General features: G+C 40.0%; 1 protein-coding gene and 1 long non-coding RNA gene across 7 annotated transcripts in view; one reads left to right on the top strand and one right to left on the bottom strand.

Moving 5' to 3' along the window:
- Nucleotides 1-25,421, bottom strand: part of SHISAL1 (shisa like 1) — an 86,804-nt gene that overhangs the window by 4,803 nt on the left and 56,580 nt on the right. Inside the window, exons 4-7 of one of the 5 annotated variants that reach the window (XR_008732516.1) lie at nucleotides 24,292-24,615; nucleotides 22,720-22,749; nucleotides 20,781-20,973; nucleotides 6,420-6,536 (exon numbers count right to left, since the gene is read on the bottom strand). Coding sequence is in view for 3 of the 5 variants with exons in the window: in XM_055712211.1 (XP_055568186.1) it covers nucleotides 20,958-20,973; nucleotides 22,720-22,749; nucleotides 24,292-24,615 (370 nt within the window). In the remaining 2 variants the exon portion in view is untranslated. Of the gene's footprint in view, nucleotides 1-6,419; nucleotides 6,537-20,780; nucleotides 20,974-22,719; nucleotides 22,750-24,291; nucleotides 24,616-25,421 lie in introns of those variants that run through there. The other 4 variants (XM_055712211.1, XR_008732517.1, XM_027797480.2 and 1 more) reach the window with 4 other exon arrangements.
- On the top strand, nucleotides 8,179-20,893 carry LOC114014274 (uncharacterized). Of its 2 annotated transcripts, XR_008732519.1 has the most exons (6): nucleotides 8,179-9,833; nucleotides 10,704-10,916; nucleotides 11,035-12,427; nucleotides 14,818-14,868; nucleotides 17,723-17,848; nucleotides 20,757-20,877. It is a non-coding gene; the product is annotated as an uncharacterized LOC114014274 (long non-coding RNA). The 2 variants fall into 2 exon arrangements; XR_008732518.1 differs by lacking the exon at nucleotides 17,723-17,848 and having other exon boundaries at nucleotides 8,180-9,833; nucleotides 20,757-20,893.

Genomic DNA, 25,421 nt, shown 5'->3' with positions numbered 1-25,421 from the left:
TATTTGTCAGATCAAGCGTAGGCTGCTTACTCTAACCCCTATTCCTTTCATATGATGAGAAAACGCACCTTTATTTCCACATAAGTAAATAAGTAAATACTATATTCATGTGCCTTCCTCACAAAAGTGTTGTGAATATTCATAATTTTTTGCTTGCAGTACCTCCTGGACTAACAAATGCTTTAAATCTACCCATCTTCACCATGTGCAAATCACATAGCTGTGTGATCCATCCATATTTGAACTATGGCAGCATGTAGGTAATTGGCTGGAAGCTCAACTAGGCAAAGTTCTGAGGTAGACCAGGATTACTAATTGTAATAACAAACTAAAACAATGCATCTGTTTGCTCAAGCAGGCAAGCATAATGGTATGAATACAAGCTGTTGGAGGCACAGTTTGGTATCCTAGTAGCAACAATACTTAACTTTTCCCACCAGAGTTCTTTGCATATTGGGTATTCCCACGTCTATGGGCTACATTATACATATTGCATTCCATTAATGTATAAAGTATAAAGAAACATCTACTCAGACAGCAGGATATTTGTGGGGATCAGTATGTTTGAGGTTTTCTAATGTTCTACCCATCAAATCTATCCAGTATATGAGGCTTGAGTCTAAACTTTCCTGTCAGCATAACCCCATTGAAATTGCAGTGGTAAATCTGCTCAGAAGCACAAGGTCGGGTCAGCAGCCACCTGAGATGTCGTTCAGCTGTATTATTTTAATTCAGATCTTTGCATTTCTCTCAGTACCGTTAGTCAGGGAGGATCTCTGAACAGAAATATGCAATTCTCTTGTAATAATTCTGAGGATTTAAGTCTTTACCCAAAACTCCATCAAATGAAGCCTATGTCAAGGTTTGACAGTTAATTGCTTCCTAATAACCAAACAGCCTAGATTAGCCTTATTCATGTTAGAAAAAAAATAATTACTTTGCATTGTTTTGTTCTGTCACTGTCCTTTTTTTGCTGCCGGTAGAAATGGATATTAACAAAACATGCAAACCTGCCCCTTGTGAGGTCTGCATGCAAAAGTTTAAAACAAGTTGTTTGTATCTAGAAGAGAGTCTCCTGAGACTTAGTTATAATGAATTTTAAAAATACCTGGGGAGAGAGAAACTGAAGAGTATGAGCACGTGTCATGGCTTGGAGCAACCTACATCCTGCACAGCACCTAGAGTTGTATCTTTCCACTCTTCTGTAGACTGCTGTGTGCCTTAGCTTAGATGAAATGCTTTACTAATCTACAGTCTGCATAATTTAAATCACTAGCTTGTTTGACAAGATGCGGTTTCTTTTGGTTATTTATTTATTTTTACATAAATGTTTAGAGATGGAGCAAGTAAAGCCGGGATTTGCATGCTCCAGGACAGAATACAATTTGAAATGTGTCAGACCCATCGGTCAGTCACTCTTTTTCCATACCTGAGAGTCCCAAAGTTGCTCCTGGACAGATCCCTTTTCCAAGGGTAATGTAAAATCAAGACTGTCACCAAGGTGGTGTAAAATGAGAGTTCCCAAATCCAAAGACCATAGGAAAGTTTATGAATATTTGCATGCAGCACAGAAGTTAAAATACCACTCCTGTGAGTAGCTTCAGTTCTCTGCCAGTTCCCCAATGTGTGTATAAAGCTACGGGAGCATGAGTGGGAGGATGCGAACAGCAGAGCCAGCAACACACAGACCATATGCAGCTCTGAAAGCCTCTTCCATCAAATACGAAGTATTGACCCGACATTTTCCAAGCTCCTGGCTGAGCCTGGTGCTGAATCAATAGTTTCTGCCTGAAACCAAACGTTGACAGGACAGATGCCAGGCTAAAGGGTTCTCTTCCTCTAGGGAGAAGTGGGGTGTGTGACTGACTGACTGAGGGTTGGATCAGTAGCATTGAGCGATGCTGCTTCAGACCGTTTTACAATAGTGGGATCACTGAAAATACTCGCATTTTCCTAAGAAAGACAAATGCTAATTTCCATGTACAGTTAGCCAGAGTATATTATCCCAGCATCCCCAAACAGCATGCTTGGCAACAGAAACCCTGTTATTTGTCACTTCTGGTCACTTCTACAGGATTTTAATGTATTTAGAGCTGAAGCGTGTGCTCTGGACGGTGGCTCTGGTTGCTCTTACTCGCTAGCAAAGGTTACTGCCCTTGTGTGACTCTGACACCCCTGAGTGCCACCGCTGCTCTACCTGGCTGCTCAGGAACAGCACCCTGTCAAGCCGCATCGATTTTCATTGCCCATCAAGGAAGAGGCCAACCAGAAGATTGCCTCCTCTTCCACAGCAATGACTTTGCATGGCGGCTTAGTTCCGCTAGAAAAAATGACATCCGTTAATAATGAAGGAAGGAATCAGAGCCTCTGGAGACAAGTTTTGTTCAGAGACCTTTGTAATTTTCTGACAAATGAAGTAAATGGTTGTCACATTCACCGTTCCAGGGCCTCTTGGTAAGTTAGTGTTCACATAAAAGCACCATCAATCATCGGAGCCCCTTCAGACCTCAGAAAACAAAGCAAACAGTGTCTGCAAATGTCCAGAACTCGCTCTGGTGTAAAATTGTATTACACTGATCTAAGGAGACCTGCATTGATCTGCATCTGTTGAGGTTCTGCTGCAATGCCTTCAAATCTGGTCATGCTGGGAGCGGAAGAAAAGCTGTTGCTCTCTCTGTTCATAGGAAGAGCTCGGGTACCAGGCTAACAAACAGCTTTCTGCAATAAGAAGCCCTTGGCGGATGCACTGATTATTATAGGCAATAGGAATGTCCTCCTTCCCCATAAATGGAAGGACAAGGGAGGACAAAGCACAATGCATGAGATTTTGAAAAAAGGCTCACAAGACTGAAAGGAAGGATATGAGAAATGAATTGCAGGACAAGCACCAAATGAAAAGCCATTCAGTTGTCTAAATATATTACAAACCAGAAAGAAATAGAACATAATCTAATTCTCTGCCTGTGCAGTCTGCCAAAGAGCAGAGAAATAATTTTCATAGCTTGGCATCTGTACACTTCTATGGCTATATTATACATAGCATATAACATTATTTCCAAAATGTATGCTGAAAGGCTGCTTGGGTTACCAAGTCTAAATCTTAGAAATTACAAAATGCCAGAATGAACACTGCTAGTGCAATCTCAATTTGGCTATTTTGTTTGCATGAAAGAAAGCGGAAAGTCTCGGACTTTTTAGGTGGTGCTTGTTGTCTTTTTTTCTTTGGGAGAACATCAAAATAGCTGAATGATTCAGGTTTTTCCAATGTATGGGAAACTTTAACAGCAACTAAATTTTGCTTCAGGTTGGCTCAGTCCTGAGAAAGTTGAATGTTTCACTTTTTTGAATTGACTAGGAATACTTCAGCATTAAGCAGTAGCATTGGACGTTGTCATCTTGCCATAAAGGAGAGGTGGTTTGTCCCCTGTTTTCATCCGCAGGCACAAATTCTCCTCTGGTCTAGCCGTGAAATGCATCACGGCACCTGCATGAGGTCAGATGAGAGGGCTGCCTTAAATGGTGGCAAATCAATTTTGTTGCAGCCATTATGTAAAATGACCACCATCACTGGAAGCCACCACTAATGTTTCTAAAATAATAGCTGGCTCAGGGAAGATAAGACACCTGGCACTTAAGAGTTTAAACAAAACCCAGGCGCTGGAAATTTTCAACTTGAAAAGCAGACTTGAATTTTCAACTCAAATGTCATTTCTACTGTAGCTGACAATTTTGCAAAGGTGGAGAGAAATGTCAAAATATGTTTGAAAGCCAATACCTCAGGAAGGTGTTGGGGTTTAAACAGAATAGATGTGCAACACATGCCAGATTCATCAGAGTTAAGCAATCTCTTGCCTGCAGACCGAAGAAGAGACAATGAAAATACTTGGGATGTGTTAAGAACAAAACCAGAAGCTTCTGCCCTGGTAAGTGTGTTCTTGGTGGTTGGGGGATTTATAAATGGGGCCAACAGAGAGATTTCCTTTGCTGAGTAGTCAGAAGTGTGTGGGGCGCTTCTATCCATCAGTTGTAAAGAAACACTGTGGGACTTTGAAGCAGACCAGTAAGCCCCAGGGAGGCAGGGGACAGACGGACTTGATAAATCTTGGTCGTATTTCTGTGGGGACATTTTGGAGGGGTTTCTATTTGAGGGCAGGTGCCAACTTTATTAAGCTGGTCGCCCATAACTTACCTTGTGCAGGTGTGAATGCAACTAGAAAGGTTATTACATGCTTTGGATTAAGCATAGATAAAGAACTGTGAACCACAACTCGTGTGAGTCATGGATCTGGGGTGTAGCACCAAAGCGGTCAGGAGACAAGCAGTTCCCTGTCAGTTCAAGAGACTTTCACAGCAGGATTTCTCTTCCCTCCTGCTCTTTTGGAGGACATAACCTATCATTTTGCTATCACAGCTTGTGAATCACTCAAGCAAAGGATAGATCAGTTGCAACAGTGAGTGGAAGAACAAGCATTTAGCTGGTATCTTCTGGAAAGTCGAGGCCTACTTAGAAGTCTCCTGCAATGTGCCCTGAGCAGTGCTTGGATGCACTGTGTACTTCAACATACACAAGGGTACCAGGAGAGAAAGCTTTTGCTATAGGGCAGGTTATACTAAGTTTATAGCAGTCCTACTGAAATACCAGAAAGCCTGCTTCTGTAATTGATGTTGGGAAAGCCACAGTCATGCAAGAGATGCTATCTGCTCACATTGTTGCTTTGCAGGTGAGAAGAAGCCATTTGGATCACATTAGTTTCCTTTGGCTTGTGCTTACAGCAGTGTATTTGCTCACGCTGCAATGCGTTAGCATCAGTACAACAGTGTACTGAATGAGGAACAGGTCAGACACAGGATGTGAATGGGACCAACTCAAAAGTGCAGGTGGAATAGGTCCTACCTCCCAGTCACTGGAAATGTGGCTGCATGTCACCTGTCTAACCATTCTCCTCCCTTCCACCTGGGAAATACAGGTGGGACACAGGTACATGCTTACTTCCATTGCGCTTTCAGAGCAGAGTCACCTGTCCATGTCATGGAAGCTAATTATCATGTAAGCTTAATATGTTACAAAAGTGAATGCTGACAGCCGTCTTAGACACTGGAGCATTGTAGCAATATATTCAAGAGTAGCAATGACTGTTTACAAGGCTTGAGAAAGGGTTACTAGAAAAAATGCACAAATTATGAAGCAGTGCAATTTTTAAGAAATTTCTATTTTAATAATGTTATGAGTGTTGGTAAATCTGACTTATATTGCTTGCTCCATTTCTTAAGAATCTTTCAGCCTGGATTAAGCTTGTGTAACTCCCATAAGGACTGGGGGATATAAACCAAACTGCACTTCGCTGCTGAGAGCAGCTCACTGGCTTTAAAGGAGCTTTAGAAACTCTGGGAAGATCCTGCATTCCCAGGAGGTAGGCTGGCTTGGGCACTTGTACAGGAGAAGGAGCTGGTGGTGGATGACAGGTACCTGCTGGCCAGGTCCTTGGCTGTGCAGCTGTCCTGCAGATGAAAGGTTGGTGGGTCAGGAGAGGTGCAGGGCTACTCTCTATACCAGAGGGACGTACAGCAACCTGAAGGATTTACATTCTACTGCTGCTTATTTCCTAGCTAAATCTGAACCCAGTACTAAGACCTGCTAATCAATGACAGGCAAGCCCCCCACCGGTGTGTAGTCACACAAGATAAAGTTGCCTCTTTAAATTACTTTTAAATTTGATTCCATGACTTGCTGCTGCTAATATAGAGTTCACAGATGGTTTTCAGAGGAACACTTTGTCTATAGCATGTGTTTAGGATTCATATTGCTGGGTCCACTGGTTTGGACTTGTCTCTAGGGAAGTGCTCTAAGCTGGTAGCCAGAGAGCTGGGAAAGAAATTGCAATCAGTTAGAAATTGCCTCCCAGTTCTCCCCTGCAATGAAGGGGAGGGCCCTGCACCAGCGCTGTTTTTGGCACAACGGATAGTCTCGTTACCGATGATCTGGTTGCTTTTTTGGTAAGTGAAGCCTGGCTGCTCGGATCCCAGGTCTGTCTCACAGGCGGATGCAGGAGGAGGCTTGGCACTTGGAGTGAGCCTGGAGAGCTGCTGCAGGCGAGGACTTACTTTCCCCACCTCCTCCACCAGAACTGTGGGTGTTAAAACAGCAGCTAGCTTAACTTCTGTGATTAATATGGCTGTCTGGCTAGCAGACCAAAGCTAAGAGAGAAAACAGGTTTCCTGTAGAGTTTCTGGAATATCTGTAATTGAATAAATTAAATACATCTTTTGTCCCATTGACTGGGTTGGGTGGGAAAGGAATGAAACCACACAGGATACAATTTTCTCTATTTTTTACTAAAGGCCATATTTTACAATTCTCACTTACAAAGAGCAATGATGTGAAACCAATAGGGTTGCTAACATAAATAAATATTACTTACTGTGAAGAATGGTTTCTGAAGTAATCCTATGCTTCTGAAAGTCAAGTATTTTTTCAGTTAGTAGCAATGTTTTTCATTTGATAGTTCCTGAAATGGTTGATACTCCTGAACACAGTTCTGGAAAGTAAAAACATCCAGGAGAATTTCTGAGGGTTTTTTTTAAAAAGGAAATATGAAGCATTTGAAGTTCTGATTTATGAGTGTTGAATAGAGGAACAGATGACGGTTTGAGAACATAAATTGAAAGATGATCACTGAAAAGCTGCATGTATCTTCCCTCACTGAAGCATTGCAGCCCGACTTTTAGTAACCTGAAAAGTTTTCTTCCTCCTCCTAAGGCTATTTCAAAAAAACACTCACAACACCCTGGGCCTGGGCCTTCCAAAGCATCTTAAAAGTGTGGATGGCCACTTACAAGTAAAACTGAAAGTGAGCTGGACTTGCTAATTTGCCAGACATCTATGAAACCCTCGAGTCACCAGCAGGGTGTCTGAAGCAGATGAAACTCATCTGGCTGATTGTTGCCAAATTTTCCTGCAGGATAATGTGTGGCAACCATTAAACATGTAATACACCTGAAGGCAAATTAATTTGCATGATTCACAAAAAAAACCCAACTTGGTTTTGTTACGTATGCAGTTTGAGCTGCCTGGATTTTTTTTCATGACCTCAAGGAATCTCAATGCCAAACTGAATAGGGGTATCAATGTAATGAACTCTAGACTTCTTGTTCTTAAGACAATGCACATTTTCACATATTTTCAGCTAAGCAAATAGCTTTAATTGCATTCCTGTCATACAGGAAGATGACTTGAGATATTTTGGCACAGAGAAGCCAAGAGGAACTATTGCTAAAGGCAAGATAGTATATTTTACCCCTGCCTCTTTAAGGTCTGGGGCAGGCATGTTTCTTTGGAAAGGAGATTATTGCTATGTTTAATTTAAGGGCATAGATACTTTAAGTAGGTTTCATCTCACCTAACTTTAGCCATCAAAATTATTAGATGCCTTCATTTCCAGAGAGTCACCTCGGGCTCCTTTATGTTAACAGAGAGCAACAAGAACCTGTGCAGATTTACTCTCCTCCTGGGACAGGCGTCAAGCTGGGTGAGTGATGCTGCTGTGACTCCCTTTGTCTTTACTGGCTCCAAAATAACTGCTAACCAGTTCAGGTGCAGGTGCCTCAAAGTCCCATGCCTGACTTAGAAAATGAGTAGTCCCCACTGCCCCTGAAAGCTGCACTGTAAAAATGTGTAAGGATAGGATGGATTTGTGTTACCATCATGTTCAGTCTCATACGGCCACATGCAAATACACAATCTTCTATCCAGCTTTGTGGTATTTACAATCTAGCACCACTAAGTGGAAGTTGTTCTGTAGTCTCCACGTTCTGGTTAGAAACCTTCCTTCCTCATGTTTACTCATGACCAGATTTAATTTGTGTGTTTAGGACCTACAACACACTAAAAGATTTTGATGGAAAAAGCAAGTATTTCCTCAAGTACAGCTATCTACCTCTGGAAAGAAAAGCAGCTGCTTACCTACACGTGCATGTGCAGTCCCAAAGATTATTCTCTCCCCCACCCCACCACCCCCACCCCCAAACTTCCATGGGCTGAGGGCAGGAAAGCCCTGAGGCTTGTGACTGTAGCACCTCAAGAGATGCTGCATGCTCCTGTGGACAGGGTAATAGATGGGCACTCTGGAGTAAGGCTTGATACTATTTTTTTTTTTTTTTTTTTTTGCACAGTGAAATCTCTTGGTACTGCTTTAAAAGCTTTTAAAATAAAGTCTGTGAACCTTTGAATATTTCTACATCAATGGTAAGGACTGAATTGAATTATCTGAATGTCTCTGATTTCAGCTCATCCCAACTTCCCAAAAGCTGATGGGCTTTCAAAATCTGTCCCCACGAAGTGGCTTTGACATACCTACGATCCTCAAGTATTCTTCACATTTGCTGAGCTCTTACATAGCAGTGTCAACGCATACATCCAAGATCCAAGGCAGCACAATGAAAAGTACAAGAGGCTTTACAACAGTGTGCCCTTCTATGTAAAATTCAGGTACGTGATATGAGAAAAAGGCCTCCTTTCATGCTGGCTGACAATTTGAATTTAACAGAACCACTACAGATTGAAAGCCACGTTTGAAAAGCAAGCAGTAAAACTTGCCATGTGATTTTTGATGTAGCTGGCTATGACACTGCTATTCCCTGCTTAAGCGATCTCCTAATGCACCCGAAAACTTTACTAGGGATATTTTAAAAACAAAACCAGCAAAACTTCAGTATAACAGTAGAGCCTCATTCAGAAAGAAAAGCAGTTCCAGAGCATATTCTTTTATTAAGTCTAGTAACTTTTTTGGTCATAATATCTTTGCCATACAGTGGTATCATTTATTTAAAAATTAAGGACGTAATTTAAAAGGATGTTTATGCAAGCTATGCTCAGTGTCCAGTATGTGCACTCATGTGCACGATCAATTCTAAGTGTAACAGGTCTTTGCAACTTATAGCTGAGGTTAAACACAGCTTCATTATTCAGCATGGTGCATGTGGTTTGTACCTTGACTTTAACTGAGCTGTACAGAAAAGTTAGTAAGTGAAAGAGAAAAGTGGCCATATGTAAGGAACTGTGCAAGTATTATTATAGTGATATAAGTGCACACACACATGTTTATGTATAGATGCGTATATGTGTATTATTTATCTGGCCCACAGATAAATAATCATAAAACCAGTGCATTATCATTACACATCTTATATATAACTGTAGCTTCATTTCTTTGTAAAGTTCAAGAATGAACTACTGAGCTAAACGAAAGTAGGCCAACCTACATCAGTCAATATCCGGCTCCTTTTATTATCTCTTTTTGTCCTAGTGCTCTTTGCCACCCTGGCACCAGCAAGATTCAATCTATTAAAATTGCTGCCTAGCATGTCCTCAAGTCCAATAAAGGATAAAAAACTGGCTGATAAAAAAAATGGAAATTGACTGTTGAAACATGCTGAAAAGGGGGAAAGGGGCTACACAAAAATTAGATTTGGGTGTTTTGGTACCATTTGCAGAGCTTCAATGGGCTGACTTTTTTGAAGGCCCATGGAAATCAATAAAACTGAAAGCCACCAAAATTTCAGGAGTTTTATGTTAGAAACAGGAGAAGAAATTTTTCTAGATTCCATTTGAAAGAAGGAGGCAAGCTGGTTTCCAAAGGAGATCAGATTAAAATAGTGCTTGAACTGGATCCCAGCTGGATCACCCACAATTCCTAAAAACATTATGAAATACTCCACGGTCTTCGTCCCTCTGGTATCATGGTGGGTGCTACAGGGGCAGAGGGGGCAGAGCAGTGGCCCTGAAGAGGAAGGTGGCCAGTTCCTGTGCTCATATCCAACAGCCGCCCGGCAGCAAGGTAAGCGGTGACCCCTCTGGACACCGGAATTGCTCCTCAGTCCCCACCTAGCCTCTGCATTTTGTTTGAGTTAAGAAGTTACTCCCAGCTCTTTCTCCTGTTCCCATTTTTCTCTCCTGTGCATTAAAAAACTTCCATAACTGCTGCTTCCTCTAGAAGAGGTGCAACAAGATGCGTGTGCTGCTTCCCTTAGCCTCGCCAGAGGCTGAACCTGCTCCAGCTGCAGAATGGTCTATTTAAGAGGGAGGAATCTGTTTCTGCACTTGAATTTGATCCCCAAACCTGTGGTTTAGCCCAGAGCTGTATATTTACTTCCAGTTAAATCAGCTTTTTTATTTACCTTCATACAATACAGGAAATTATTTCATTTCTGGAAATAAAATCCATACTAATGGCATATGGAAAAAAAATGTAGTGCTTGAAGTCGTTATTTCTTTTACCAAAGAGCCTCATTTTCTACTTTCACTTTTTAGTATTAAGAGCACTAGACTTCTGAGTCAGAGCTTAAGAAAAAATATGTAATTGCTACAAGAGCCAGATTTCAATGTAGGATGAAACAGTCATTGTGTTTCCTGTAACTGTTCTTTCTGTGCATGGCTTTTTTTCCCCTCAGCTGCACTTGTGTGGCTTTTCTAGCAGTATAAAATCTAAAACTATATTTTTAAAAAAATAAATTTCTGCAGACACCTCAAAAAAGATCATGGAACCGCTTTTTAACATTAAGAAAATTATCAACAATTAAAAAAACAGGAGTAAAGCTCTTGCAAATTAATCTGGCTACTGTTTGGCTTCCTGTTGTAGATCCAGGGAATGTTTCTTCGCACATAACCATCCAAGCAACAAATAATTTTTAACTTTGTTTATTTGCAGTCAGGAGCAGAGGGTAACACCTGCAATGCCATCAATGGAAACAGCACCGCATCCTGGAAGACATGTTATAAAGACAGTTTTATGCAGAAATCTCTCTTCCTCCTAACGTCTCTGCCTTTCCCATGTAAAAAGCCATAGGAGAAGCTGAGGTGTGTTGAGATGTGGAAAGAAAAGAGGCCAAGGACCCTGGACAATTTTAGCAGAACCCAAGAGGTAAGAAAAGTTTCTCTTTTGAAGTTACCTGAACTGTATTGCCAGCTTTACAAAGAAACATGTTTTGATGCCAGGGGCAGAATTCTGACTGGTTTATTATTTTTAAACTGTCTCACAGCTGCATCTAGATATTGGTCTGCCAGGGCGTAAAGCATCATTTGGCTGCAACAGGATCTTTGTGCATGGATCAATGACAGTGTATGACCCCTGCTGAGCAGCATTCTTGAGTCGCAGAGAAAGAAAAACAGTGCTTGCTTTGTGTCATTGGGCTGAGGTATTCTACTTGGTATGGCTTGGTTTGAATGATAATTTATGAAGCATGGAAATTTTTGAACAGTTATGACTGCCAGCTGGTGGGTTATTCTCTGTTTCTTCTATGTTATTCATCATTATTTACTCACTTGTTTGGATGTGTGTGCACGTTTTGTGTTGTGGATCTATTGTATACTCATTTTTTCATGACAGACATTTAGGCTTCTTGCAGTTGCCCAGTGATGACTGCGGTTTTCAGGTGTGCACCTTAATATTAGATGAGAGGCAGAAAGACTGTAGTAATTCAGGATGAATAATTCAACAGCTATCACATGCACTGCACTGTAACAGAGAAACCTGCTGTGCTGTGTCAATGTTCTTCTGACCACTATAATCTTACAGCATCCAAACAAAGAACTGGAAGCCAGTCACTTACACACAAAAATGATCTTCACCTCTTCAGCTCCGCTACCACCACTGGCTTTCTGTGCCCACAGAATGTGAGAGACGAAGATTTGGCTGGTGGTTCCGAGATGAGCCTTTGCCCGGAGATTTCCATTCTTTGGTGTGATTATGCAGTCACCGCACAGTCCCGCTGGCATCAGCAGCTATTATGCACCAGCTGCATAACCAGGCATTTCTGGGAAGAGGTGGGGAGGAAGAAGGCCACGTTTGTCCCCTGTGTTCCCTAATGGTAGAAGATGAAACAATTGGACAAAGCATTGTGTGATTTTTGATGTGCAGCTGTTGGCCTGTGTTTTCTGACTGCTCTGTAAATCTGATGAGAATGTGATGCTAGGAAAATGGAATGCTTCGGTCATAACAACCCCGTGCAACACTGCTACAGGCTTGGGGATGAGTGGCTGCAAAGCTGTCTGGCAGAAAAGAACCTGGGGGTGCCCACCAACAGCCAGCTGAACATGAGCTAGCTGTGTGCCCAGGTGGCCAAGAAGGCCAAACAGCATCCTGGCTTGTATCTGGAACAGCATGGCCAGCAGGAAAAGGGGAGTGATCTCCCCCCTGTACTGGGCACTGGTGAGGCTGCACCTCAAATCCTGTGTTCAGTTCTGGGTCCCTCGCTGAAAGACACTGAGATGCTGGAGCGTGTCCAGAGACGGGCAGTGAAGTTGGTGAAGGGTCTGGAGAAAAAGTCCTATGAGGAGCGGCTGAGTGAACAGGGGCTGTTTAATCTGGAGAAAAGGAGACTCAGGGGAGACCTTATTGCTCTCTACAACTACCTGAAAGGAGGTTGTAGCAAGGTGGGTGTCAGTCCCTTATATCCCAAGTAACAAGTGATAGGACGAAGGCAAGTGGCCTCAAGTTGTACCAGAGGAGGTTTAGATTGGGTATTAGGAAAAATTTCTTCACTGAATGGGGTGTCAGACATTGGAACAGGCTGCCTAGGGAAGTGGTTGAGTCACCATCCCTGGAAGTATTTAAAAGACGTGTAGATGTGGCACTCAGGGACATGGTTTAGTGGTGGACTTGACAGTGTTGTTTGCAGTTGGACTCAAATGATCTTATGGGCTTTTTCCAACCTAAATGGTTCTATGTTTCTGTAAAAATGGATGTTGGTGTCAGTCTTCTGGGAACACAGCCTCACACATTCCCCAGATAAATCAGATTTTAAAGAGCCATTCTCCTTTGGGTCCTCAGTTTGGCCTCCTGTGCAGACCTGGCTTCCCATCCAGTGACTTGCTTATATTCCACAAGGCCCCTTGCCAGTTCTAAAATCACAAGTAACAGGTATTTTGCTGCATCTCAAAACATTTCTTTGGTGAATTGCCAACTTTGAAAAGAAATGCACACTTAGGTGAGATGAATCCCAATGTCAGACTACAGCTAGTTAGATGTTAGTGACTTGTATAAGCTCATCTTCCAGCATAATGTCAAAAAATCAATGAAAAGAAGCTTCCAAGTGATTCAATCCATCCTAAGAGAGGTGGGATGAATAGACCCCTGGAAATTCCTCTCAGTGCGCTAATGAGGATGCCTAAATAACTAAATAACAGATGCTCGACTGGATGGCTAAATTGACTGAGGTTAATCCTGCTCTTCATTGCCAGTCAGGATTTGTATAAATTGATATTCCAGGTATTGGATCTTTTTCTGTCTGTTTGCTACAGTCTTCTATTATTTGAAATCTCCTTGCCATGAGGAATTTACAGACTGGAATCAAACTGTCTTATAATGTTCTTTCACCTTTGAGCTTCTTAAACTTCTTGCAGTTTGACAGACTTTTCCAAAAGTCAGATAAGCTCCACAGCTCTTTCTGAATGCTTTCCCATCTGCCATTGCGATTTTTTCTGCTACAGGCCCTAGTGATGGTGATGTAGAGAAACAGTCCCACCACTGCTAGTGAGATAGCAGCTCCCTACTTCTCCTTTTCATATACTCAAGAATTTCGTTAGCTTGCTTAGCCGTCATACTCTACAGGAATCTGATGGTGCATAATTACCCATTGTATTATTTCAAATGGTTCCAAGATACTCTGTATCAGCAATGCCTGCAACAGAACAGTAGAAAGTAAGTTGTGCCATTACCTGAGCCTTATGTCTGTGTTCCTACTACATAAAATGTGCAATCTTCGTGTTGTGAAGCACGAACTCTGTTGTCCAGGTAGGTGAGCTAAGTTTTAGACATCAAAGCAAAGCATGGTATAATCAGTCTTTAAGAGCTATATTACAGCCTGTTGCATATTTCGTCTTTGTAATGCATTGGCAAATTTTTATGGAACTATGGGAGAGTATGTAGAAACTAGGTGCTGTGCCAAAAGTCTGTGGATCCTTTAATTACCTCTTCATCATCTCTTAGACAGTCTACTAGAACCTTGCCAAAGCCCTAGATTACATGCTGCACTGTGTGAGCAAATCTACTCATGTGCATCTGCATGGTCTCCTCATAAAATGTCACATAAGGTACAAAACCCAACTAGAAGACTCAGTGTTTGCATATGTTCGTCTCTAGATCAGGTTGAACCTCAAACTGTCACAGCCCAAACCTGCAGACTTCAACATGCCTCCACAGTCCCAGGATTACTGCTTGGAATCCCAGAATTCCCAGAGTCCTCTGGAAACCGCAATGTCAAACAGGGGGCAGAGGGCAATTTCTTGTTCTCACAGTATTACAAAATCTACACAATTTTACAGAAGTTACAATAATGGAAGAATTGTCAAATACTTTCGGTGTGGCCCTCAGTAACCAGATAAGCTTATCTGCCTCATCTGTCAAATGGAAGTAACAAAACTTGACTAGCTCACCTAAGTGCTGTGTGGATAAATATACCACAACCTATTAAGTACTCATTTACTTCTATAGTATATAGGAGCAGTGCTAACTCCAGCTATACCCAGTGGTCATGAGAACTGCCTTTAAGAAAGATAGGGAAATGCCAGCCAATCCCCCAGCTAATTTTTACTAACTCTGTTTTTTAAACATTGTAGACCATGTTTGCACTAATCTAAATAGAATAAATGAAAAAAAAAAAAAAATGAGCAAGAGATTGCCCTCACAAGTGATATTTATTAATGTAACAAACACTGGAAGACTTAAAGTGGTGTGTATTACTCATGTCACTACCCTAATGCTTAACAAGTTCTTTTTTGTTGTCTCATTTGTCTCTAACTCCTTCAAAACCTGTCCCTTACAGCCAGCATCATCTTGTGGACTTTCTAAAAGTATGGTTGTCGGACTGCTTCAGGTAAGTTTACTTTTGCTTTATGTATTCTCAGGGAAAAGACAGTAAGAGTGAACCTGAGCAATAGTAGGGAAATGCTGAACCAAGATTATCTTTTTTTCCAATAGCATCACTATTAGGTTGTATTTTTAACACATCCACAAACATGCATCCATATTTTTATCTTCTTTTAGTTGTTCATGCATAGTGTTTTTTTTTTATTTGGACACTATTTTTATTGTGACCTCTGAGAGGCTTCATCGAATAGTCAAAAAAAAAAAGTAAACTCCCAGCTCCTCATGTAATTTTCTTTAAATGGAAATTAAGCAGGTGCTTAGTTGATTTCAGTTGTTAATTTCAGTGGCATAAGAGAATTTTGGGAGGTTTTTGGTGATTGGAAAGCAAGCTCGAGTTCACTCTTTCCTATCAGTTTCTTTAGAACTTTCTAGATGAAACTGCCGGAGATCAGCTGTTGGAATAAGAAGGATGAAAAGTGCTGAGTTTACCAGCTCCCTGTGACTCATCACTTTTCAGAGATGAGAAGTTGGGAATGCAATAGAAAATAGCTTGACTCCCTCGTCTGCGTGACTGATTAAAATCTGTATCACTAATCTACGCAGAATATAGTTAATGACTGTTTAATTAATTTACTGTAATCTTTGATGAAGCTCACTGCAATTACTTTTCCACAGGCTGCTACATGATAGTAATGATTTTCAACAGAAAGAAGGCAGCCTGTGTAGCATGTGTCAGCTCTCAGAGACGGAACATTCTAATGATGGCAAGGAACTGCCCTAATACAGAATTCAGCTCAGCAATATGATTAGCTAATTAATACACACAATTCCTGTAACAGGAAGGTTCCTTTGTGCATAAACTACTCAACCATGTACTAGAGCACCAATCCTTCAGAAACAAAAATCGTAGCTGGACCTTGTTCCCTTTTAGATTTGAGCACAACAGCCATTGTTCCACCAGGTGATCTGCTGTGCAAACACATCAAATACTTTTAAGACTTACTGTAAATGGTTATGTCTCCGCAATTGTTCCACTTCTGAGATTCTTTGGAGCCTAAGTAAAGGTTACCAATACATACAAACACCAGGATTCGTTTACCCTATCAGGAAGCGAAGTGAGGTAGCTTATTTCACATAGAACCACTTTTTACAGTTATTTTTACCCTCCTGCATCTTATGATGGGCACCCAGTTTCCTCCATTTATTCCTTTGATGCTGCTCTGTGGAGGTTACACAGTGTTGTGCCGATTAAACTCATTTCTCTGATGTTTAATGTGTCTCACTTGCTCTGTTTCGAGATCATGTTATCATCTGACATGGGACTAACATTAGCAACATTTTTAATTGTGTTCCGGTGACATTTGTCATATTGCTGACATTTAATGTCTTAAACTGGTTTTGTCTCTTTAGCATTTCCAAGAAATTTTTTACAGTGGATTTAAAAGTCTATTCAGAGGCATGTTTTTTCTGCAGTGAATAGGTTTTCTCCACAGTTCTGGTTGTAGATATTCATGTATATGTATCTATGACTGTGTTGATCATGTAACTTCTTCAAAACCTTTTAAGTGCTTGAAAATTGTTTGCTGATTGACATCAGCATCCTCTCATAAATTAATGAACAGTAAAATGACTCTAATGTTTCTCACATTTCAATGCTTTTTGATCTATTTTGCTTTTGAGAGTTAAACAGCCATATATGTGATATCTTCCTAATGATGAACAAACTGACTGTGCCTAATTGCTGGCCTTTTCTTGAACTATGCAGTAAAACATCATTATAAAACTAAGGTCATACAAACATGTTTTATCACTTTTCTGATGAAATGCCCAATTGCTTCCTGTGGTTTTCTTTGTCATGATCTCATCAGCAAACAGTGACAATGGAAGTAATGATGTGGTAGATCCTTGACCTCAGATGTCACTGGAAATAACTGTCTGACATTGTTACTGTTTATGGTCATGCGTTCAGCATTATCACACACGCTTTTGATGATTTCATTCCTGTCTGGTATTCCATAGTATGTCATTGTTTTTTGTAGAAATTTTAGCATACTCTAAAAGATCTCCTGCAACCCCATAAAAGGATTATTTATTGCATATGGCTTTTTATTTAATAATAATTCTGAGAATAATAAATAAGTCTGTACATGATTTTCAGCTTTACTACCTGCTTGTTCCTCCTTGAGTTAGGGACTTATCTGTTTCTTGCCATCTAAAATACTTGTTGGGAGCTGATTTTCCAAGACACTGAAAACAATGGGATTTTACTTCAGGGAATTATTTTTTTTTTCCCCTGTCATTCTCACTTCTGTTAAAAGTATCAAGTGTACATAGATAGTTGTTCTGCAGATGGTTTCAATAGTTCTCTGGGGCATAGCCTACTGTTCTGACCATCATTTTCTTTCCTTTTTTCTCTCCTTTTTTTTAAAAAAAGTGCTTTCTTTCAGTACAGAACTCTGAGTTACGCTAAATCTCCTACTTAAAAATCCTGTTGCAACTTTGCAGAAACACAGGAAGGCTTGCCTGTTTAGATCATGAACTCTCACTCCTTAACACCTCCCCTTCTATTTCTTCTACCACTTGCAATATCTTTGGCTGATTCTGTTTATTCTCCCTGTCATTTGCTTGTCCATCCGCCTTATTTAGTCTCTGGAAAACTAAAAGCAATTAGTTGAATTTTATCAATGTAACAAGACTTTTCATCCATACCAGTTAAAGCTTAATACAGCTGAGACTGCATAAGTCAGTACGAGGTATGGGAGCTAGTCACTGCTTCATGCCTTTGCTACCTTAGATGCAGGTACTCTTAAAAGCATGTCAGAGACAACTAGGCTGATTTTCAGTTACATCTGTATTTACAGATCTAACTCAGGAGTGATTGTGAGCACCTGACTTACCTTTCTAAATGCAAATGTGAAAGTGAAATCAGGCAGCCTGGACCCCTTTGACATGCTATTGAGAGAAATAGCCAGACTGCATGAATGCAGGTGGGTATGAAGCTCGGCTGTACTTGCAGAGTGGCTGGGGCTGATTTAAAGTTTCTGTGTGATACCTCAGAATCTGAGTGAGGAGCTTTAGAATAACCTTGCTATTTTATTTTTCAGCGCATATATAGAATATGGAAAATGTACATGTGGTATTACAATTACTATTGAGCACCTGGCACCTGAAAGGATGTAAGGGGTAGGAGTTTTGTAACTACTGAAAAACTGCAGAGTATTTTAAAATTAAGTGGTTTCTATTGTAACAGAGAAGATGGAATTGGTTGGTAAAACTTGAGATATCACGCTCATCCTGTGTGTGATGCTATAGTGTTGTGACATTATGTAGTACAACTGTAGGCTTAATTGGAGTCTTCTGATTCAACATGATTTTTACGCTACTATCTGCTACTTCAGTAGTGTTATTTCAGATTTGTTACAATGTAGATGAGGCAACAATCTTGCCACAAAAAATTCTACTCAAAATATATGAGAAAATTTCAACATGGAACATGTTGAGAACTGGTTTCCAGTATTTTTACTAGCTTTCATTTCTCAGTGTGCAGAGTTAATTTGTCAATAGTCTTCAGATAACCTTTTAACTACTCGCTTTTGTATGAATTGCTATTTTCTGCCACTTCATTGCCACATTTAAGTTAAATCACTGCAGTCCATTTAAAAGAAAGCCTTTCCTGAAGCTGATGAATGTGACAGTCCCTATTTGATGGAAAGGCTGAGAAACAGCTAAAATAAGGAATATCAATCAGCCCATATCCAATGAATCTGCAGTTAACAAGGATGTAGAGAAATAAATGTTGTAATATGAGGTCTATAATTTACAGAGCAAACAGAAAAGGAGAAAGTGGCATGAAATGAACAATATGTATTACATATGTATTGACAAAAGATGCAGTGTCTCTCAATATACACAAAGATTGCCTATAGTCAGACTGAGGTGGAAACCTTGCATATTGGCTTAACTTCACATGCTAATAGTGCATTCCTAAATATAAGGAAGAAAGCAAGTACTCAGTAACTTACGTATCATAAATTATTTAAATGCAAATGATAAAAATCAAAATTACATCTCCCCCTTTATTTGCATAAATATAGTACTGAGGCAAGTAAGACTTGGAGCACTGCAGATTTTGAGATGTTTGGTTGCAAGCCCACTGCCTATTAGTGCTGTTAAGTCTCCTGCCCTGATATCTAACAGGATGCCAGGTGGGTGAAGGGACGTGCAGCGCAAAACAAGTTTTAGCATCTGGCTCTTCTAGGAGCAGAAAGTGATTTCCTTAGCTGTGCTTTTGTTTTTAAGCAATTTCTGTTTTTACGGTGATGCAGTTCCTAGCAAATAGACAAGAATATTTAGAAGAAAATATATTCAACAATATTGTTATTCTAACCCAATATATTTTGAAGGGAATGGAGGCACACATATAATGGTAGATGCTGCCTGACATACCTAACATCTGTTACCAGAATTCTCTGGATGATTTTAATTCCCAGGCAGTTCTTTCATAAAAGCATTATATGAGTATCCAATTTTATTTCTTTCCATCTTTAAAAAAAACCTATAGGTGTTCTGGTTTGCCATATTTAGTCAGAGTATAATATAAAAGTCTAGGTGGAAGCTGTAAACAAAAACTATGCTTTGCCCTTTGATGCAAAATTTTGCATCTTTAAAATAGTACCATCATATTCCTCTTTAATGTAGCGATTTTGCAAATGTAAATTTGAGGTCTTTCTTATTTTCAAAACACTTTACCTAAAGTAAAAGGAGGCAGATTTTGTTCACTTTGTTACTATAAATATCTTGTAATCAAGAGCAGACTGCATAAAACCCTCCCAACCACCCTAGCACCTCATGTTTTTGGCAGACTGTGTTCACACTGCCAGGTGACCCACTTCAGCGCCAATGTCCGAAGCTAGGTGTCACAGGCAAGGCCACACGTGCAACTCTTAGAAATGACTGATGCAGAGGACCTACTGCATATGGACATTTCACTCTAGGGATAGTCTGTACCCTGATTAAAAATTTGGTATCAAAGGGAATTTCACATAACCTTTTTAGCCAATAGCAAAGTATTTATTCCCTCTGCTTTTTGCACAGTTGCTGTGGGCATAGTCAGTTACCTGCTGGCTTCTAAACCCTACCAATATTTTTATAGGCTTTATATGAGTTGTCAAGTAGCAGGCGAATAGCAGCAGGCTAAAAACTATTCTACCTCTTGTCTGAAAGACAACGTGACTCGGAGGAATTCACAGCAAAAGCAGATTGCAACATCTAATGAGGGGAAGTAAAATAGACTTGTCTTTGTTTATCCCATTCCAACTGCACAAAGGAAATAAGCATGGGCTTACCCTGCTGGGCTGATACTGTTCCTGATTCTGGACAACCAGCAGGTTTCCGAAACTGTGAGTCATGTAGCATAACATATAAGATCACATACAGAGCTGACATTGCCTCTGTTGCTGTTGTGCAGAAAGGCAGGGAATAGAGAGGCAAAAGTTAAGACTTCAGGACAGTAATCCCTGTGATTTGCATCCTTGATGGAGGTGGGGAGGAGTTTAACATCACCAGACCAAGGCAGAGATCACGTTCATCTGTTCCCATCTCACATCTGGAACACAGCACAGCCACGGAGAATTTGGAGAAACCCTGCCAGGCTCTCCCGGCCCACTCTTCCTCTTATGTGATCTTCCTTGCTAGTCTGACCTTTTTTAGTGATTATTAATTAACAGTATTCCCATGGTTGTGAGACAATATTTTTCAGTAGTCAGGTTTTTGTTTCCTCAACTTACAGTATTTCATTTTATCACCTCCCTGGCTTGTACTTTGTTGAGTAGAAGTAACAATGATTTGCCTGCTGCTTGTTGCTGTTTGATCTCCAGTTGTTAAAATCTTGCTCAGGCTAACCAGACTGCAGATTCTTACATGAACCAGTGAGCGTGGAAGGGTCCAGCTCATGCACCTCAGCCATGACCTGGAGGGACCACCGTGAGGCAAGCCACGACCATTTAAGCTCATTCACTCGCAGTCTGTGACGGTGTTTGGGTTGCGGAAGGTAGATCCACCAGGACCTTCAGGCCCACACAGGCCTTTGGACAGCCCTCAGATGGTTTCCATACTAAAGAAGAAATCAACATTAGTTGGGCCACAAAATCCATACACTACAGGATGAAGCAATGTTATTCTAAATTGGGCTCCATGTTTCTGAGATTAATGATTTTCCTTCCTGCCCTTGCACAACACCGCAAGCTCTCTGCAGAGAAGCCAGCAGCATGTATAATGGATTCCAGACTTCTGCAGTTATAATAATATTATGGCTATACATTGTCCTCTCTGTCTCAAGTAAATAATAAAGTGATCTGCTACAACAAAATGTTTAAACATCTTGAAGATGTTTCTACCCACTGTACTTAGGACTTGCTTGATTTTTCTCTCTGACATACCTGTTTCGGTCATTGGTTTCATTGCCAATTCACAGCATTTGAAGTACAACAAGAAAGGAGATAAAATAAAAAGCACTTACGCTATTTTTTTTTTTAATTGAGGAAGATCCCAAACTGCTTTAGAAACTATAGGTTAACTCTGCCATCTTTCTTGGAATAGTTTCTTACACTGTCAATTCTCTGCAATAAGGATACCTGAAGTCTTTGGTATTGCTGGGGTTCTTGACATGCAAGAATCACTCTCCTATTATCATCATATAGTGTGTTCTAGAATGGGCATGCTTTTAAACTGTATTAGGATAAATGCAGTACAGGAAGCTAACAACTTCAACACTATCTGTTCTCATGAAAACTTGCAAACTGTTTTGGAAATTTTTTCTTAACAGTATTTAAGTTTTTATGCCCTGGGATACATGAATATCTGACAGGATTAAAAGATCTATTTTGTATTTTCAAAAGGCTCCCCTGTAAACAGGAACTGTTCTCATGGTATACCACCTATACATATATAAGGGTGTTTGTGGGGTGCTAAAGAGAAACGCGTACTTTCTCTAGGGAGGGAAAAGCTAGGATAAGCTTAGGTCACATTACAAATGCCAACACAAACTGAAAACTTGATTTCATAGACTGGAAACTTGCTGTTACCAAAGCATCTAAGAGGTTGGTGTCATCATCTAGAATAATGGAAATTGAGGTATAAAATACAGAAAGATATTAATAGATTAGGCAATTTTAAAACCAGCAATGGAAAATATAAATTCAGTAACCCCACTGCACTTCTTCACTGATAGCACATTTTGAGAAGACAGTACTGAGGTTGTTCATCAAATATAGACTGCAGCAGAACCGGACTCTGAAACTAAGCTTGATTTCTATATGGCAAAATTACCATAGTTTCATGTATATAACCTGCAGATTATCTAATGGAGAAATAAAGAGCCAGGCAACCTCCCCTTACTCCCCACTGTCTTAACAATTGCTGTAGTACACAAGCCTGTCATTTTCTGAGGGAGCTGTTTCCTCAAAAACCTCCTTCGCATGCTAAACACCTTGCCTGTGATCACCAGTGTCTACTACCTTTTTCTTGGTATTTTTTATGTATCCAACTCGGACTATTTATGCACTTAGTTAAGGAGCTGAGAGTTTCAAAAGTTGCAGGTTATAAGTCTGAAAATATGGCATCTCTTGTAGCGTTCTACATGCTGAAATACAATGGATAAATATGGTTTTGCTAAGGAAACATCTACCTATTTCTTCCATTGAACAATGAAAGGATTAGGGAAAAAAGAAACAATTTTATGGGAACTGAGGGGAGCACAGACAGACGGTTCACCAGGGAAGGGGTGAGGGTTACTGGAGTGACTTTATCAATGCTCATCTCCTGCAAACACAGAAAAAGGAGCATTTGGGATATGGCTCACCTGATCCTAACATACATTCCCCGTTTAATGCTTCAAAAAAAGCAAAGAAACAGAACAACAAGGTAAGAAATGGAAAATGACGAAGAATCCTTCAAGAATTTTTGAATAGTTTCATTTAATTTGTAATAGTATGGAGAATTTCCAAGTGGTATAACCAGGCTCTTACTTTTTTCATGGTTGGTTTTTTTTTTCCACGTAATCGTCATTATGTTTTTTTTATATATACACACATGTACTAAACTAGAATATAACTGTTGTACTACAATTGTTGGTCTTAACCTGTATGGAAATTCTGACAAGATTGGGAAATCAATGTGCAAAAACGATGAAGGGATTAGAAGAAACAAAAAAAGAGGAAGAAGTGGTGGAAAGAAGAGTGCTTACAACTAAAGCACGAACAAGTCTCTTATCTTAAGCAGCACTGCTAGACTCTTCTGCTTGGGCAAGGCCTGCTAGAATGGTCCTTACGTCTGACCTGCAGCGGATACATCTAGTACCAATGTCCTCTTTCCCTGATCCCTATGTCCTTGGGTAACACTATCACTACCTTTTCTATTATGAAAAATCTTCAACCATATTTGCTCTGGATTCACACTTAAAATTAAAGGGCAAGTTATGAAATAAAAGGACTACTGCCACCATCATCCCACCTGCGACACAGTGCTACCCAAAATTTCAGACCAAGGTCAATGTTGTGGCTTTATAAGCTCTACAGCTTCAGGAACTGGTGTCACCTTTTTCACCCTACTCATTACTGGATCACTTTATTTTGCCAGAACTCAACACTCAGCCTTCTAGAACACTCCCAAAACACAATGGTGACCCTGTCCCTTCTCGTCCCACTTTCCGAATCTTTATGTTTTCTTGCTGAGAAAAAAGTCCCTGCCTTTCTTGACACCTTATTCAGAGCATCGTTTTATTCAGCTCTCATCCTTTGTTTGTGTGTTCTGCCTGCTCCTGAAATATCTGTCTCCCATTTGGTCTGGGTTTACTGGGGGGCTTTCTTTTGGTTTTGTAACATTTAACTTTACAGTACCCTACTTGCATCACTCTGTCAAATGAGATCAAGCTATGCTTTTTTGGCTATACATATAAAAAAACTAACCTGGTTTTTATCCTGTTTCTGTGTCTCATGCCATAAATAGTATGGATTTCTGACATCTCGCACTGAAGTTATTTCAGTGTTGTCATTTATAGTCTTTTAAACCCAGACCAACAGATAGATGCACATAGTAATTAGTCTTTTACACCAGATTAAAATTAATTTTATAATGGTTGATGTCAAAAAAGATTTGTAGTTTACTTGTACAACAGAGTAGCAAAACTATTTAGAACTGAAAAATGGCAACACCTGTTTCTCTGAGCGCAGTATTAAAACACGACTTAGTATATACCAGAGTAAGAAATCACCCCTAAGCAGTAATTCTGTAAGACAGTTCATGATGTAAAGAATTATGTGCTCAAAATGGTGCTGTTCTGCCTGAATTTGCAGCCACTTCCAAATACAGGCGATTTTTTGCACTACAAAACAAGAGTCAAAAAATATATCACAATATGACTTAACTTACTTACCAGGCAGATGTACCCTGAAAAGACATCAGGGATGGACTTAAAGCATCTCCTTTTAAAGTATGTACTGTCTGTGATGTTTGAGGCTGTGGCTGAGTTTGAGGCTGTGTCTCTGGCTGAGGCTGCGCCTGGACTTGGCTTGGATCCTGAGCAGGGTTAATCCAGCGGCTCTGTCCCTGTGTCATCCACTTTCCCTGGATTCCCCACCGTGCCAGGTAAAATTTGCAAATATCATAGTTCATTGAAGAGTAATATAAAAGGTCCAGTATCAGCAAGATCACCACAAAAAAGCCATAGATCCACACTCCTAACAGTGCACTGTAGTTGCTGTGAAAGATAAAAAGGGAACCCAAAAGTTATCTCCTATATCAGTAATGGTCATCACATTAGTTTATCAAAGCTGTTTGTTTCATTAATTATATAAATATAATATATAGAGAGATAAACAAAAATCTTGTTCTAAAGCATGTATCCCTAAAAATTATTTATTATTTCAGTTTAAATACTGCTATATGCATGACATGGGAGGTTTTAAAAATGAAGGCCCCGTGTCTTATACGCATTTTAATTTCTCTCTCTCTCATCTGTGTATTTGTATCAGCACAGAAATCTGGTGTACAGTTAGCTTCAATGTTTTAAGTGAGACCACCAATACGCACATGGCTGATGGGTTGTGCGTCTTATTCTGCAAATTCTTACTCCCAGACAGCCACCCTATGGAAAGTGACAGGGCATTTATGACAGTGACCGTTAACCATATGAAAATACACTGTAATAATTGAGACTGAGGAGTGTCTATTGAAACACAGATTTTTGCTTCTATTGAAACTATATTATTATTATTATTATGCCATTGAAAACATTCACTGCTGACATGCATTATAAACCACTTGTCTTAAAAGGTGTTTAATGTGCTTGAATTTGCTCTGAATTTAAGAATTAATTACTGCTGGATACAGAAGATACTACTAGAAGTATAGGCTTTCAAAAGCAACTGCTAAAGATCCCTTAGTTCACTGGTAATAAATTTAGAAGGGAAAAACATTGACAAGATCAATGCATTCCACAGGAAGGAAAATATATACTACATTTGTTTGTATATGTTGGTGTAGTTGTAACATGTATATATATGT

Source organism: Falco cherrug, chromosome 5 (genome assembly GCF_023634085.1).
Source record: "Falco cherrug isolate bFalChe1 chromosome 5, bFalChe1.pri, whole genome shotgun sequence".
NCBI classification, from domain to species: domain Eukaryota; kingdom Metazoa; phylum Chordata; class Aves; order Falconiformes; family Falconidae; genus Falco; species Falco cherrug.
This window is presented reverse-complemented; position numbering and strand designations above follow the sequence as displayed.